Below are 14,712 nucleotides of genomic sequence, written 5' to 3'. Positions count from 1 at the left end.
GGAGGTTTATCCTAGAAGGATGCAGCAGAGCATTCCCATCAGTGCTTGGGTCTGGATCTCTCCTCAGTGCTGTCCTGAGGCCCTGGCTATCTACCTTGATTATCTTTAGGAGAGTACATTCACCAAGCAGATTTGTCTTAAAGCCATGGTAGGTTCCCTGCTGTACATTTGCAGATGCTTTGGTTTATTCAAATGCAGGAAAGAGAGCAGGGAGAAGGAGGGGCCATTCCCAAAGCCCTGGAGAGAACTGGGACCAGATCCCAGCCCCAGCATTCCATAACTGAGGGCCTTTGGATATGAACTAACCCATCGGACAGGAAGAGGCAGGGATAAGAATGTGACACAGAGTTGGACTCCCTGAGACTGCAGACAGCAGTAGGTCTGGGAAGGCTGGTTCCAACTGATCTGGTATTTGCTGAAATCAGAGCATCCGAATGAATGTGGCATGGAAGTGGCTACAAAGCTGTATAGATGAAACCCACCGCAGAGCCCTGTCATAGCAAGTGCTATTGCATGCTTCCAAAACGCTGTGTTTTCAGGGCCTCATTAAAATCATGGGCTTTGCACAAATACTACAGTGGAGAGGAGCTTTTAGACTCTCCGTGCCCATATCTCCTGCCTCAGGGACCAGCAGAAGGACAGCGGGGGACGGATGGACAAAAGCTGTGCACCTCCTGATTGCTCATAGTGGGTGGGAAATTTTTACTCATTTGCTGCTGCTTGCCAGGGTGCTTGCCATGTTTTCCAACAACTTTAATCCTCCAGTCTCAGCAGTGTTGCTGCTTTAAGTCTTTTGCTCTTAAATTCCAGCCATCCAGGGCTGAGGGGTTAATTTACAGAAATTCTTTATAACAAAATGCCAGACTGGAGGCCCCTCTCTGCTATGAGACATCATAACAGCCTGGAGGCTTGAAGGAATCTGTGTTAATTATGTATGAACCATGTTCCCCTGACTGCAACTTCTCTGCCCACGCCATGCACATCTGGCCCATGCCATACTCCTAGGCTCTCTAGAACATGTGCGGCACGTGTCCAAATGGGCAGAGAAATAGGCAGATCCTGGGGAACATGTGGGTGTTGGGTGTGCTGCCCTTCTCTGACCAACTGGAGCGCAGCCAGGCTCTGAGCATCATCTGAACATGCTTCATTTCACAAGGAGGTGCATTCTGTGTGGTGTTTGCCCATACGATGGTTGGTCAGGAACAAATGGATGTCCCTGCCTTGTGTCTGTGCTTGAGAAATTCAGAGCTTTCTAAAAAGAATAAAGCTAGGTAGAAATTCCAACAGTCCCTGAGAAGAAAGGGCAGGGATTATGGCTTTGCTAAGAGACATACCACTATGTCCAGGGGCCCCGGCTGTCCACATGTGGGGTGAAGACTGAGCAGAAAAGACACACTTCCCACCTGGCCACACTGTGGCATGTTGTTATGGCACATAGTACCAGAGCGTCACAGCCTCTCTACCTCCCTTTTTCAGCATGGGAGGATGGCAAGAATGATCGAGGAGCACAGGGACATGCATGGTGATAGGCTATGGGTCCTGTGTCCCTTAGTCCTCTTGGGAACTCCGGGCTTCATACGTGAGCCACGTCCCTCAGGATTTCACATGCTGGTGCTGGTGTAACACCTGCTTCCCAGCTGTGCCTTTGTGCTGACACCAGGCAGGGCACCGGGGCACACAGCTGCAGCTCCGCACGTGCCGCATTTGTTCCAGACCAAGTGGCTTTTCACTCCAGTTGCTTCTTCCCAGCCTCTGCTGAGCCAAATCTCCCACATTTCTGCGAGAGGCACTGTGAAGTCCCTGCCAGCAGCGGGAAGCCCTCAGAACACGATCCCCCAGGAATCTTGCTCACGAAGCAGAAATCTCTATCTAGCTCTCCGGCTTGGCTGCTCCTGGCAGTCAGTTTTCATGTTTGTGGCAAAGGTCACTTTCTAACAGGGGAGACAAAAAGAGTGATCCTTCGGGCAGGCTTTTGTAGTGTGTTTGTGGGATGAGGGCTCATCTGTGAATTGCTTCAACAAATTTTAGCCAAGTGAGGAGCCATAGGAATGTCCTGAGTTGCCCTGAGCTGTATGGGGATATTGAGTACTTGGAGGTCGTTCATTAAAAGCAAGCTGCACACACGTCACAAATCTGCACCCACAAGCCTTTGACACTGCCCAGCATTGTTCCATCAACCTGAGGCTCATGAAGCATTCGGGCACTCATGGACCAGCTTTCCAGAAATAAACAAATGCTGCTCTGTCCACATCTCCCCTGCTGTGTTTCAATCTGGCCTGATTTACTGGAGCCAAGAAACTCAAACACTCTGGGTCTGGGGCTTGGGATGAAACTACTGTTCTCTCCCGGCCATGGCACAGGGAAAATTGAATTAGAAGCTGCAGGGACTTGCAGAGAGCAGGGATGCTTTTTTCTTCCCCCCAGCAAAATTTCCTCATGATGCCCTACTAATTTTGCTACTTCATTTCAGTTTTGAGTCCTAAGGGCTGTGCCTCTTTCTCCACTGTTTTTAGTGACCTCAGGCCTGGAGAAGGACACACACAGAATCACAGAATCTTAGAATCACAGAATAGATGAGGTTGGAAAGGACCTTAAAGACCATCCAGTTCCAACCGCCTGCCATGGGCAAGGTTACCACCCATCAGCTCAGGCTGCCCAGGGTCCCATCCAACCTGGCCTTGAACACAGGCAGCAGTTTGGAGGAGAGAACAGGGATTTGCATCTCCCCAGTCTTGTACAATTGGGCACCATCACTGGCAAAGGGTTTGCCTCCTGTCAGAGGCAGAGAGATGAACAGAAAGTCAATGCAACCAAATGCTGGCCAGATCAACATTCACACAGGCGTTGTCCTGGTGTGTGAGCACAGCATGCTTCTGTAATATCTCTCCCTCCACATGATGCTAATTAAGCAGTAGTGCCTGGGTCTAATGTGCTTCCTTATGTCTGAGGCACTAATGGTGCTCAGCAATTAGTCCATCTTCAGGTGTTGCTCCAGCAATAAATCAATAGCTATTAAGGATAAATTATCCCTTTTTTAACAGTCTCACAGCTTTCCCCATTCTAAATCTTGATTTTGAATTACTGGCCTGCAGTGGGGTTTAATAAGCTGCAGTACTTTTGAACTCACAAGAGGAAAAATGAAGGTCCTCTGCTGCCTTCCACGGGTGCTTACATTAGGATATGCTCTATCCATTGTGTGCACACCTGCACACGGAGAATTAAGCGTGGAGAGACCAGAGCACCAGAGCCACCACCTCCGGTGCTGTCCTGGGGTATACTGGGACATGGGGAGCAGTAAAGTGAAAAAGGTATCAAGGTCAGAGAGGTGAAGTAGAGAGAGAAGGCCCTGAGGAATGCCCCCAGCACCACCAGTGAGGGCACAGGGCCTTGTTGGAGAAGCCCTACAGCCCTTCCTAGGGACCATAGTGCAGGGAGACAAAACCCATGCCAGTAGAATCTCCTTGCTCCCAGAAACAAAAAGAGGACCGAGAATAAATAGACTTTGAAATGTCTCTAGTACCTTTACCTGCAGAGGGTTCTTTGTGCTTATGGCAATGACGTGGTACTTGTAGTAACACAGCTCACAGCTCCAGCAGCCTCTCTCGCTAATCCATTTGATCAGACATGGCTGGTGCGTGCACTTCACCGATCCATCGCATCGACACGGGCTCAGCAACTCCCCCTGGAAAAGAGAGATGGCACCATGAGGCTCCCTCCTCCCGCAGGGCACAACAAGGAGGCCACGTCACAGACCTGGTACTGGCCAAAGTGCTCCTTCCGCCACCCCTTTGCTCTTTGCCACTTTTCACTTGGTTTGGCTTAGGTAATAGTGTTACCTGCTTGAGGCTGCTGGACACAGCAGAAGACAACCACATCCCAGCAGCCTAGGGGCGGTAGGCCAGATCCTGCTCCTCCTAAACCTGGGGGAAAACTGCCTTCGGTTTCAGGGCACCGCATCAGATCTGAAATCCCAAGGAAGTGAGAGCCGTGCTGGGCAAGAGTGATACTTTTTTTTATGAAATCTAATGCAAACACATTAATCATTTCATTTGCTTCAGCTAGGTGACCTAAAAATGTCATCTTCCATGAAATTTCAGCACAACTGTAAATAACTGTTTATGCTACAAAACCAGGCTCAGCCCTACCTGTCAGCCATTTCCATTACACACTGGAGGGGACGCAATGACGGGGGAGCAAGGAAGGCTTTAGGATCCCCAAACTTTTTGAGGACAAACATCAGGATGGTGTCCCACACACCGAAATCTCTGCACGGCTCCATGGGGTGACTGGGGTTTGGCTCAACACGAGGCAGCATGGATGGGTGGGATGGAGCAGAAGCCAACAGTGACAACCTTCGCTGAGTCTCCTTGTTCTCCATAGTAAACAAGTCTATGAAATCCCAGCTCCTCAGAGCCAAGAGAAGTCCACAAGCATCCTACACAGCAGTGGGGGCCCGTTCCTCTAACATCACGATGCTCCAACCCAGACAGCTCTGCTGTGCCCCACTAGAGCTCGGGGCTGAACCATGGAGATGAAACCCCTGGTTTCTGGGCTTTTGCAAATCCAGCAAAACCCTGATTTATCACATTTCCTCCAGCCGTGTGAAGTATTATATCCTCGCATGTGGCACACAGCTATTTTTGCATACTGTGAAGCCCAATTCTGTCCACAGCAGGCATTCATAAAACACTGCCACACGCACACTTCGCGCACACGTGCTCGTGTACCAACAGAAAAATAAACACCAGGGGCATATTAAAGGAATAAATCCTTTGTATGGTAAAGGAGAAGGAGCTTTGTCACTGGCTGTGCAGTGAGCTCAGGAACAGTCCCTCAGCTGCGCCCTGAGAAATGGAAGTTAAACCCCACGTCCATTTCTGTAGGTTTGTAGAAGATAGCTCTGCACAACTTGCTCTTCAGTGCCTCAAACAATGGCATTCCCACCAATACCCTTTGGGCACTGCTCTACAAAGACACTCTGGAGGGAGAAAACACTTTAGAAAGAGTGGTGAGACACTTGAACAGGCTGCCCAGGGAGGTGGTGGGGATGGGTTGAGGGTTGGACTATATCAGAGAATCAGAGAATCATAGAATCATAGACAGGTTTGGGTTGGAAGGGACCTCAAAGATCATGTATTTCCAACCCCCTGCCATGGCAGGGTTGATCTTAGAGGTCTTTTCCAACATTAAAGATTCTATGATTCTATACTGTCCCCCTGCAACAACCTGCTTTGTGTTATCTAAGATAGGAGCTTGTCTTCAGGAGCAGAAAGGCCCGGCCAGGCTGACCTGGCTTTACTGCAGGAGGAGCATGCTGCTGGAGACAGACTGGAGCTGCTCCCACTGAGTGCACATTGCCCATCAGTGTGGCTAAGGACTGCCTGTTTTCAGCCTGCTGGGAAGACTTCCGAGAAATGATGGGAAAAACACAATTGCCAGTGCACACTTCTAATGCCTGGTATATCCAGGGAGAAAATACTGCCATCAGGATCAGCGTCAGCCCTCCTGCATACTGATGTCAATGTGTTGCCCCTGCCATGTGCTGGGAGCCCATCCACATCCACAGCCTGCTTCCAAAGCTGTGGTGGCTCACACATCAGGTAGAGGGCATAGGGCTGGGGACAGTTGTGTCATTCAGCCAGGATGAGGTCTCTGGGCTCTCCCAGCCCCAGCTGTGCCCAATCTGCTCCTGAGAGCTGGGAAAAGCCATGTGCACACCATCCTGCCACCCCAGCTGCTGGAGTATTGTCCTGTTTTGAAAATGACTGACTAACCAGGATGGCTGGTGGTGATCTTAACACCTGCAGTGCTTCCTCAGTTGAGTGTTTTCCTTGCTCAGGTGTAACAAGAAGGACCAATTGTTGGCACTGCCTGCATGATCAGTGCACCAAGACAGAGCTTATCCCTCCTGATAAGCACGCGTAACAGCCACTGCTCACAGGAGCAGCTGCACACATGGACCTGAATGCTGGCATTTGTCTGAGTTTGTCTTGTTTGGAAAAGGAAACCAGGAATATTTAATTTCGGGTCTTCAACTGAGTCTTCTAAATACACTTAACTTCACATTGAATTTAAATGCAATGGGAAGTTTTATTATGGCAAATAAATGCCAAATGATTTCTATATTAGGAACATAATTACAGAGGAATTAACTCCGATGGCAAAGAGAAACCCATTGTTACAGAGCTGGTAAACTCCAATAAAAATGTGCTAATGATCTTTCTGTCTTCACACTCACTTATAGGGACTGCCCCTCCATCCTTTTAAACCTAAACACACGCGTTGCTACCAGCAACTCAAATGCTTTCCATGCATCCCCTCCTGTGTGTGAGTGCTGTGCCAGCCAGCAACAGACAACAGGGGACACTTAATAGCTACCTCTGAAGAACTGAAGCCACGTGTTTCCATCGTGCTTTTTCTCTCAGCCATTATTGTGTGCACTGCACAAAATTCTCCAGCACTGTGGGACACTGATGCTAAGCGTGGACCCAGCAAGGCATATGTACCCCATAGTGTTGGGACATCACTGGGCACAGTCATAGATAGGTGGCATCTGTCCAGGCACCCCAAATGGTCCTCAGCCCCATCGTTGGGTCCATATGTCCCAAATGGTCCCCAGGCCCACTACTGGCTCCATAAGCTATGAGAATCTTGCCCTAGAGGCAGACCAGGTGTCTCTTATCATCCATTTCCCTTAAGGAGAAGTAGTTAAAGGAGCAGAAAACATATATTTTTCCCAAGAAGCAGAAGATCACAGGGTATTTTTTGTGCAGCGGGCTTTGGAGGACGCTAGCACCTCAGATAAGCCAGAGAATGATGCAAGCCCCACTCATGTGCTAAAGGGGGACAGGGGGGATGCTAAGGGATGGTTCTGATTTGGGATAATCCCTGCTGAAGGAGGGAAAAACTGGGCCACTTCCATTGCTGGGAATTGAAGTCGGATGTGAATTTTTGAGAAAGACGCTGTCATGGTCCAGGCAGCCCCATGCACATGCCTCCATCCAGTTCCCAACTGCAAGCAGCCCCTCCATCCTGCTTCCACAGCACCAGGAGGCAGGCAAAGGGTCATGGAAATCTGTTCCACAAGAACAAACTCAAACCTTGCCTGAAATAGGGAATAACAAAGGATTGTCAGGAACAATGACTACTTATCCACAGCCCAAGAAACAGAGAGTTTATAGATCACATTGGGAATTATTTGCTTCTCCCTCTAAAGAATGATTTCCACAAGATAAATAACTTTGCCTAGGTGTTCTGGAGCCCACTTCATCCTAATGTCATTGAACTTGTTTTTGATTAGCTGATTTAAGTAATTCTTACTAAATGTTGCTCAGTTGCAAGGAATCAAAAGGCAAGCATCTCAAATATCACCTGCTGTGCCTCATCAGGTGTGATAATAGCACCGATTAAGTGAAGTGCCTTCGGTGCACAGAAATCACAGCGCTGCGCATGTGAAATCAAGATACCTGAATACCTCTAAGCTCTCTTGGGTGTGAGAGTGAGTTCAGCTCCAGACTTGAGCTGAATACAGAGTGGGAGCTGTCTCAGCATCAAGGAGAAGAGGTGTCCTAGTCTATAGCTCCTGGGCTTTCACCCAACGCGTACTGAGGCTTTAAACTACTGGAGATTTGCTGTGGACCACATCCATTTTGTGAAACAGAATGATCTCGTCTCTTCTGAAAGAGAAATTCACTGTTGTTTCACTCTGCCTCTTCTTAATTAAAAAACAAAGTATTTTAGACAATACTTAGATTTATCCTGCGTAAGATAGAAGAGTGAGCTAAGCTCTGTTCCCAAGGATGCTGGGGTAAATCTGATGTGACTCCATGGAGTCAAACTGCTCTTTAGCACAAATCAAGTGCCCTTAAGTTATGGCTTGTACCAATTGAAAACGTTTTCCATTAATTTTTTTATACAACTGCATTTTTTTTCCTAGTGAAAAAGCCTCAGCTAAATAGAATTTTTCTAAATTTACCATTTATTTTTCTCAGAAAAAAAAAAGATACCAATTAGTGCATATTATCTCTAATCCATTGAGACCTTCACCTTTCTACTTCTTCAATCCTCATCAGATCCATCAACGCGTATTTTAAAAGTTCAAAGTATAAAGCTAATGCTTTCAGCATGCGAGTACCATATAATGCAATTCTTCTCAGAGATGTGCTCATAATTCAGCAAATTGAACTTTCCCTGGGAAGCTGTTCATAAAGATACCCAGCTAATGGCCATTTCAGACAACATTATGCCATCAACCGCTAAGGAGCAGCCATGGAAAATCCACGGAAATGGATGCTGGTTAGATTCTCCAGATGATAGATCCCATTTTCAAAGACAGTGAAACAAACAGCAGGAGACCTTTTCTTTTTTTTTTTTTTTTCCCCGAGAAAGCTGAAAAGCCTCTAGCATGACAGCTGAGAGAATCTCTACTCCGCAACATTTGCCCCTGTTTGCCATTAGCAACCTTGAGTGGCTCCCAGGAAGTCAGAGGGCAGCATTAGCAGGGGACCAATGGATCTGCATGCACTTTGATTGGAACACAATAACAACGTGAAGACAGAAGCACAGTGCGTTTTCCCAGTGTTCCCAGCATCTCCCATCTGGGAACTGGCCTGGGTTGCACCCAGAGGTGCGCTGGTACAGGGAGCTGCAATAACAAATAATGTGAATGGTTTGGTTAATTTTATCTTCAGTAGCTCTGCAGGACTCAACCATTTCATTAAGTCTCGGCCCTGATCCGCTTTTCCTTTCTGCCTCCCAGACCTGAGGAAAAGAATATGCAATTACTAAGTTCACTCATGTAGAGCCCTTCAATTACCGGGTAACTCCACTGCAGTTTTTCCAAACGTTACGAGGTCCATGCGGCAGGACATGACATCCAAAGTAATTCATTTTTCATCTGCTGATTAGAAGAAATTAAAATGGTTCTCAGAACATCCCAATTTGGGTGAGATCAAGTTCCTTATTACTAGAGAACGTCTTAGTGGGGAAGGCATTTCATAGAATCATAGAACCATCTGAGTTGGAAGGGACCCTTAAAGGCCATCTGGTCCAACTCCCCTGCAATGAACAGACACCTACAGCTCGATCAGGTTGCTCAGAGCCCCATCCAGCCTGAACTTGACCTGGTCTAGCCTGGTCATTTCTTTCTAAAGTCCTAGGCAGCCCTGCAAGCAGAGATACTGAACAAAAGCATACTGAGGAGGTAGCAGAGGGAGAATCCCAGCTCTTGGGGACCATGGGTGCTGGAGCTCTACAGTTCAGCCATCAAATCCTGCCAGAAAGTCTCTTAAGTGTCTGGAGAAAAGTCTAAACCCTTGCTGGCATGAATGTGTACCAGAAGCAGAGGCAGCTCATTGGAAATGCTGCAGCTAAGAGCTGAGGCTGAGCTGCCTCACCAGGCAGAAACCAGCCAGCAGCACCAAGGGTTACTCTGTCAGGTACCCAACAATGCGGCTGGTGGTGTGGCAGTGAGGCTGCTGCCTGCAGGATGCACTCCTATAGCGGTGGTGGATGCTCTGGGAGCACCTGAGTGGGCCAAGCCAACCCACAGCGGCCACATCTCTCGGTGGGACCTGGGGAAGGACCCGTAGGACAGCACGTCTGCGGAGCTGAGCAAAAATAAACCATGTGAAAGAAGAGCAGGTGGCTTAATCCCCAAATCCCCTTGCCCCACTTGACAACTCTCCAGCTGAGCGAGGCTCAAGAGGACAGAGAAAAGGCACTGGCTGCACTGTGCCAGGAGAAGCCGCACAACATTAATTCTGATTTTCTGCTGCCCTGGCCAAAGGCCTCCTGTATCCGAAGCTGCATGAATCCATGTTTTTCTGTCTTTGCCTGCATATGCCTCCTGGTGAAAAGTCTTGTGTTTTCCTCCTCCAGCAGGGGAATGCAGGCAGCTTTCCTTTTCCAGGCAGAATACAAAACAGACAGGAGAAAAGTCAGAAATGAGTGTAGAACAGCTGTAACACCAGTGAAGAGGACCACAAAGGCCATTTTCTATTTCTTTCTTTTGATCTTCCTATTGCAGAAGAACAGTATCGGGTGCATTGAACTCCGCTCCGAGATGCATGTATACAAAAACAACACCAGGGCTCTGAGGTTTGGGCACTGTCAGCATATAGGTACATAGGGCTGATTTATTATCTGACTGCAATAACCTTTTGAAGATACACTGATTGGCAATTTGCATATTAACAAATACATCAACATGGAAGCAGTGTCAGATGTTATGCACGGCTGTGTTCCGCTCTCAAGGTGGCTGAATTTCAAAGTGGCCAAAAGGAAAATCTCGTTTGTATCCTTCAGCATGAAAGATGCTCTATTGAAATATGAATTATTAGCTTCTCTGTTGTTGGTTTTTATTGTGCACAATTAGATTGATTCTGCTGCCTCCTTCCCCAGGATTTGTGCTATCAGATACAGAATCTTTTTCTGCCACATGATGTTTCCCTTACCACACCTGGATTAGATAATTTAATTCAATCAGACCGGCCCTCCCACATCCTCCTTAGCTCAGGAATAGGCTGTTTTCCTCCAAATGAACATGTCTGATCCATAACAATGTGCAGTTCCCTCAGGAAGTTGCATCTCTGCACAGGGGAATGTCCAAGTGCCTGGTCCTGGCTGGGTGTTTCTTTTTCCTTGGCAATGTCCAGCATCATCCTTCACACCAACCCAGCCACTCTACCCTGCTTCTTAGAGCACTGAACTAAGAGCACAATGGCAATGTGCCGTGTAACCAGCTCCATTCCCTGATGACAACCTGCTGTCTTCTGGCAGGGCCAGGTACTCCTTCACTATCATTTTCTGGGATAGATAACTGCTGCCAAGCACCTAAGCACTTAAAGAAGACATATCTATTGCACAGGAGTGCAGTTCAAGAAGGAAAACCTCTAGTTTCTCTAGGTTTCCTTTCTTCGTACATTTAACGTCCTTACCCAAAAGTCTCATCCCAACAATCAGCATACCCGGCTCCTTCCCCCACGGTTGCTCTCAATCTCCTTATGTTTCGGATAGCCCTGACTCAAGTGCAGGACCTTGCACTTGGCATTGTGGAACTTCACGAGATACATGCAAGTCCACCACTCAAGCACATCAGGTGGGCCCTGATGGGGCCCTGAGATCTTTCACTGAAGCACTCCTGGACTTTTTTGGTCTAGAAAGGTTTTAAGAGGTTTTTGCAAGTTCTTGTTTTTTTTCCCCCAGTTGGTAAAGAGATGAGCTCAAAAATTATCACTATTCATAGATGCGCATCACCTGGAAGAAATCCCACTAATTGTGAAGATTTGTGTTCAGGGCAGGATAGTGTGTAATCAGCTACTCATCTGCTCCACGGTGCCAAACAGAGACGTTTTGTCTGCAGAGCTGAAAGCATTCAGGCAAGACTAAAGAAACTCATTACACAGCCATCACCCTCCGCAGTGATGCTCTGAAAATGGGAAAGAGCTGTGGCAGCCGCAAGCACTCCTCACAGCCTGAGGTGCCCCTGGGTCAGTGTGAGCAGAGTGGGCCCCAGCCCCTCCTGCAGCTCCAGCCACACCGTGCCATTGGCTTTTGGGCAATCTCTGCCAGTGGCAATGGCCTGGGACACAGTGCATCCCATGCCAGCATGTACTGAACACACCAATCTCCATCCTTATAAAGCTCCAGTTAAATTCTAATGGCAGAGAAAGCTTGGCAGGCCTCGTAAGTCCCCGCCTCTGCCCATCAGCTTGACCCTGTGCTGCCACTTTGGCTGAGAACAACCTTTTCTCTGTCTCTACCACCTATATCCTGCCTCCATGGGGCCCTCAAAGAGTGAGAAAACTGTGGTATCTGCAAGCAAGGAGAATTTCAGGTTGGAAAAATTTATTCTCCAAAAGAGTGGTTGGGCACTGGAATGGCCCAGAGAAATGGCTGAGTCACCACCCCTGGAGGTGTTCAAGAAATGTTTAGATGCTGTACTAATGGACGTGGTTTAGTGAGGAATTATTGGTTGTAGGTGGACTGGATAATCTTGGAGATCTTTTCCAGCCTTAATTATTCTGTGATTCTATGATTCATCTTGAGAACTCAAGGGACTTTTGACAGCCTCAGTGCCTTCAGATAGAAATGCTCCTTCTGCATCCTTCAGATCATCTCTGTTGTCACCATGACGGATCTCCAGCAGTTTTGCCCCCCTGCTGCTAGGAGGAGGGCAAAAAATTCCCAATATTTCTTTATTTGGAAATACTGGATCTTGAAATGTGCCCTGCTGCACTGCTGTGTGCTTTAGGGCTGTCTGGATTACATAGTGGGCAGCCCAGGTTTCTCCTGACTGGCCTGGTTATATTCACTGATAATAAGAAAAAAAAAGTCTGCAACTATTAGATCTGCTCATGGTTACAGGAGGAGCTCTCCTCCCCCTTAAGTAATCATATTGCAAGGAAGCTGGGACATGAGCTGAGTGAGAGTTTCCCCAAGGCGAGCCAGAAATATGGGTATGCTTGTCACTGCAGGAATGATTTTATTTGCAGAGCCCACAGGTGACATGGGCATGTGCTGGCAACGTCAGTGTTTGGGTAGGGAAGAGAAGGGAGAGAAGCGGTCACCTTGGGGCAACAGCATGGAAGGGAGTGAGGTGTGAAACTGCAAGACAGGAGCTGTGGTGTGAGAAACAGAGGCAATGGCAGGTGCTGGACACAGCCTGTAACAGAGTCATCTCTGCACCAATGGCAGCCCAGGCAGGTGTGTAAGTAGGATTCCCATCCTACAGGTTGCAATGTGGGTGTACAGAGGTTCTGCACTTCTACTCAGTCACAGAAACAGTCACATGTAGAAAATCTGCCCTGTTCCCGTGAACAGGAAGGGTCCTAAAAACCCCTGGAATATGAAATAGTCCTATCACAGCCTTCCTTTTAAAGTATTAATATTGAACCTCCTAAAAGATGCACTGGGGGAAACCTAGGGCTTCTCAGACTCAGATCACCTTAACACAGACCACTCAGCAACACTACAAACTCCCCAAAATGTGCCCCAGGACTTCTGCCCCAGCCCTCTCCTTAATTTGGTGATTAAAGGCACTTGTGGTAAGGAACTATGCTAATTTCCACAGTTCTCTTCCTCATTATCAGATGCGCCTGAGCATCTCGTGTACTCCCTTTAAGAGCAGAAAGCACGGGTGCCTTAAGTTTTGGATGAAGTATTCTTTCCTTCCTGTTCTGTGGCTCTGTTGTTCAGCTGCTGGAGATGGGGTTAGTCTAGAGCAGGTATGTTGTTCAAGCTATTCTTCAGAAACGTGAGAGACTACTGCAAGGAAGCCACGCAACTAGATCACTGTTGGAGTGAGTCTAGAGGAGGGGTGGGAAGATGATTAAAGAGCTGGAATGCCTCACCTATGAAGAAATGTTGGGGCAGTTGGGCTTGTTTAGCTTGGAGGAGAGAAGGCTCTGGAGAGACTTATCTTCCAAATCTGGGAATACTTTGTTGGTTCTCATGTGCTGTTTCTGGCACTTGAGCAGCCCTGAGTTGGGTCCCCTCTTTGCTGGGTTGGCTTTAAATCAGGTTGGGTACAAACTGATGGTTTTGATGGGACCAGGGAAAGGGTTATTTCCATAAAACTGCTTCTTAACATTATGCAAAGGAAAAGCACTGCTAACAGCAGGCCTGAGATGCTGTTTTGTTCTCTGGGATGCTTTTCCTCAGGGCGATGAGCCTTCTCCTATTCTCCCGAATGGCTTGTTAGATTCTAGATAGGTGGAATTAGAACTCTTCAGATGGGGGATACTCAGACCTGTCTGTCAAACAAATGCTGTCCATATGGAAAGATTTGGGGGGATGTTTCTCTGCAATTCAATGGTAATTGTAACAGAAGCACCTAGGTGTATTAGCAAACTGGGAGTTTTGCTGAGTGATCAAATTAAATGAGTAATAAACTGTTTACCAATTTGGGGTTTACTTGCTCCCTCACATGCGTGCAAGTTTGGAGCTGGGTGCTTTCAAGGATTATGGCTGATATGAGGATTGCTTACCCTGATTGAGATTTACAAAACTCAAAAGGGTTTAGCAGAGGGCAGCACCTGTACTAGAAGTCCTACAGAAGGCTGGAGAGGAACAGGCATCCCTGGTGTACGTGTGGCCTGCTAAGAGCTGTAGTGGCAGTGAAGAAGAGCAATTATTTAGTAAAGTTGAAGGAAAAGCAGGGAAAGGTCCTTCCCTTGCATTGGCTATGGCCCATGCTTCATGTGTCATGAACCATAATGCTTTTAATATTTGTGGATGCCTTCTCTGGACTCTTCTCCCCAAAATATGTGGGGAGGCTTGAGCAGCTATTTTTCCTCCCTTTGTGTATTTCTAGGGAGAAATCACACCTCTAGTCAGCTGTTACTTTCCCTTGGACTCCCTGCTTGGAAGCTCACCTCACTGTATTTCTTTGTACCCTGTTTCTGGGTGATGTGCTCCTTGCCCAGACCTCCTAGCTGCCAGCCAGAGGCATTAATACTGCACAAGTGCAGTGGGCATCCCTGTTTTCCACCATGTTGGAGAATGGCAGTTGTACTTTTCAGCCCATTAGTACCATTGTTGTTCAAAATTACTGTAATGTTCAACTACATCACCAAGGTCTTTCTCTACTACAAACAAACTGATACTAGGCTTCCTCAAGGAGCCTCAGTTACCTCTTCTATGTTCTTAATTTTCTGGAGGCAGAAATACAAGACATGTGGAAGCAAACATATTTTTTTCCACTTCTGATGC

General features: G+C 47.5%; 1 protein-coding gene across 1 annotated transcript in view; it reads right to left on the bottom strand.

Moving 5' to 3' along the window:
* The window catches only part of MARCH4 (membrane associated ring-CH-type finger 4), an 81,186-nt gene that overhangs the window by 23,756 nt on the left and 42,718 nt on the right, over positions 1-14,712 (bottom strand). The window contains exon 2 of the mRNA XM_021399100.1: positions 3,527-3,682. Within this exon, the coding sequence (XP_021254775.1) occupies positions 3,527-3,682 (156 nt within the window). The remainder of the gene's footprint in view (positions 1-3,526; positions 3,683-14,712) is intronic.

The sequence above is a fragment of the Numida meleagris genome, chromosome 5 (assembly GCF_002078875.1).
Source record: "Numida meleagris isolate 19003 breed g44 Domestic line chromosome 5, NumMel1.0, whole genome shotgun sequence".
Classification (NCBI taxonomy): Eukaryota; Metazoa; Chordata; class Aves; order Galliformes; family Numididae; genus Numida; species Numida meleagris.
This window is presented reverse-complemented; position numbering and strand designations above follow the sequence as displayed.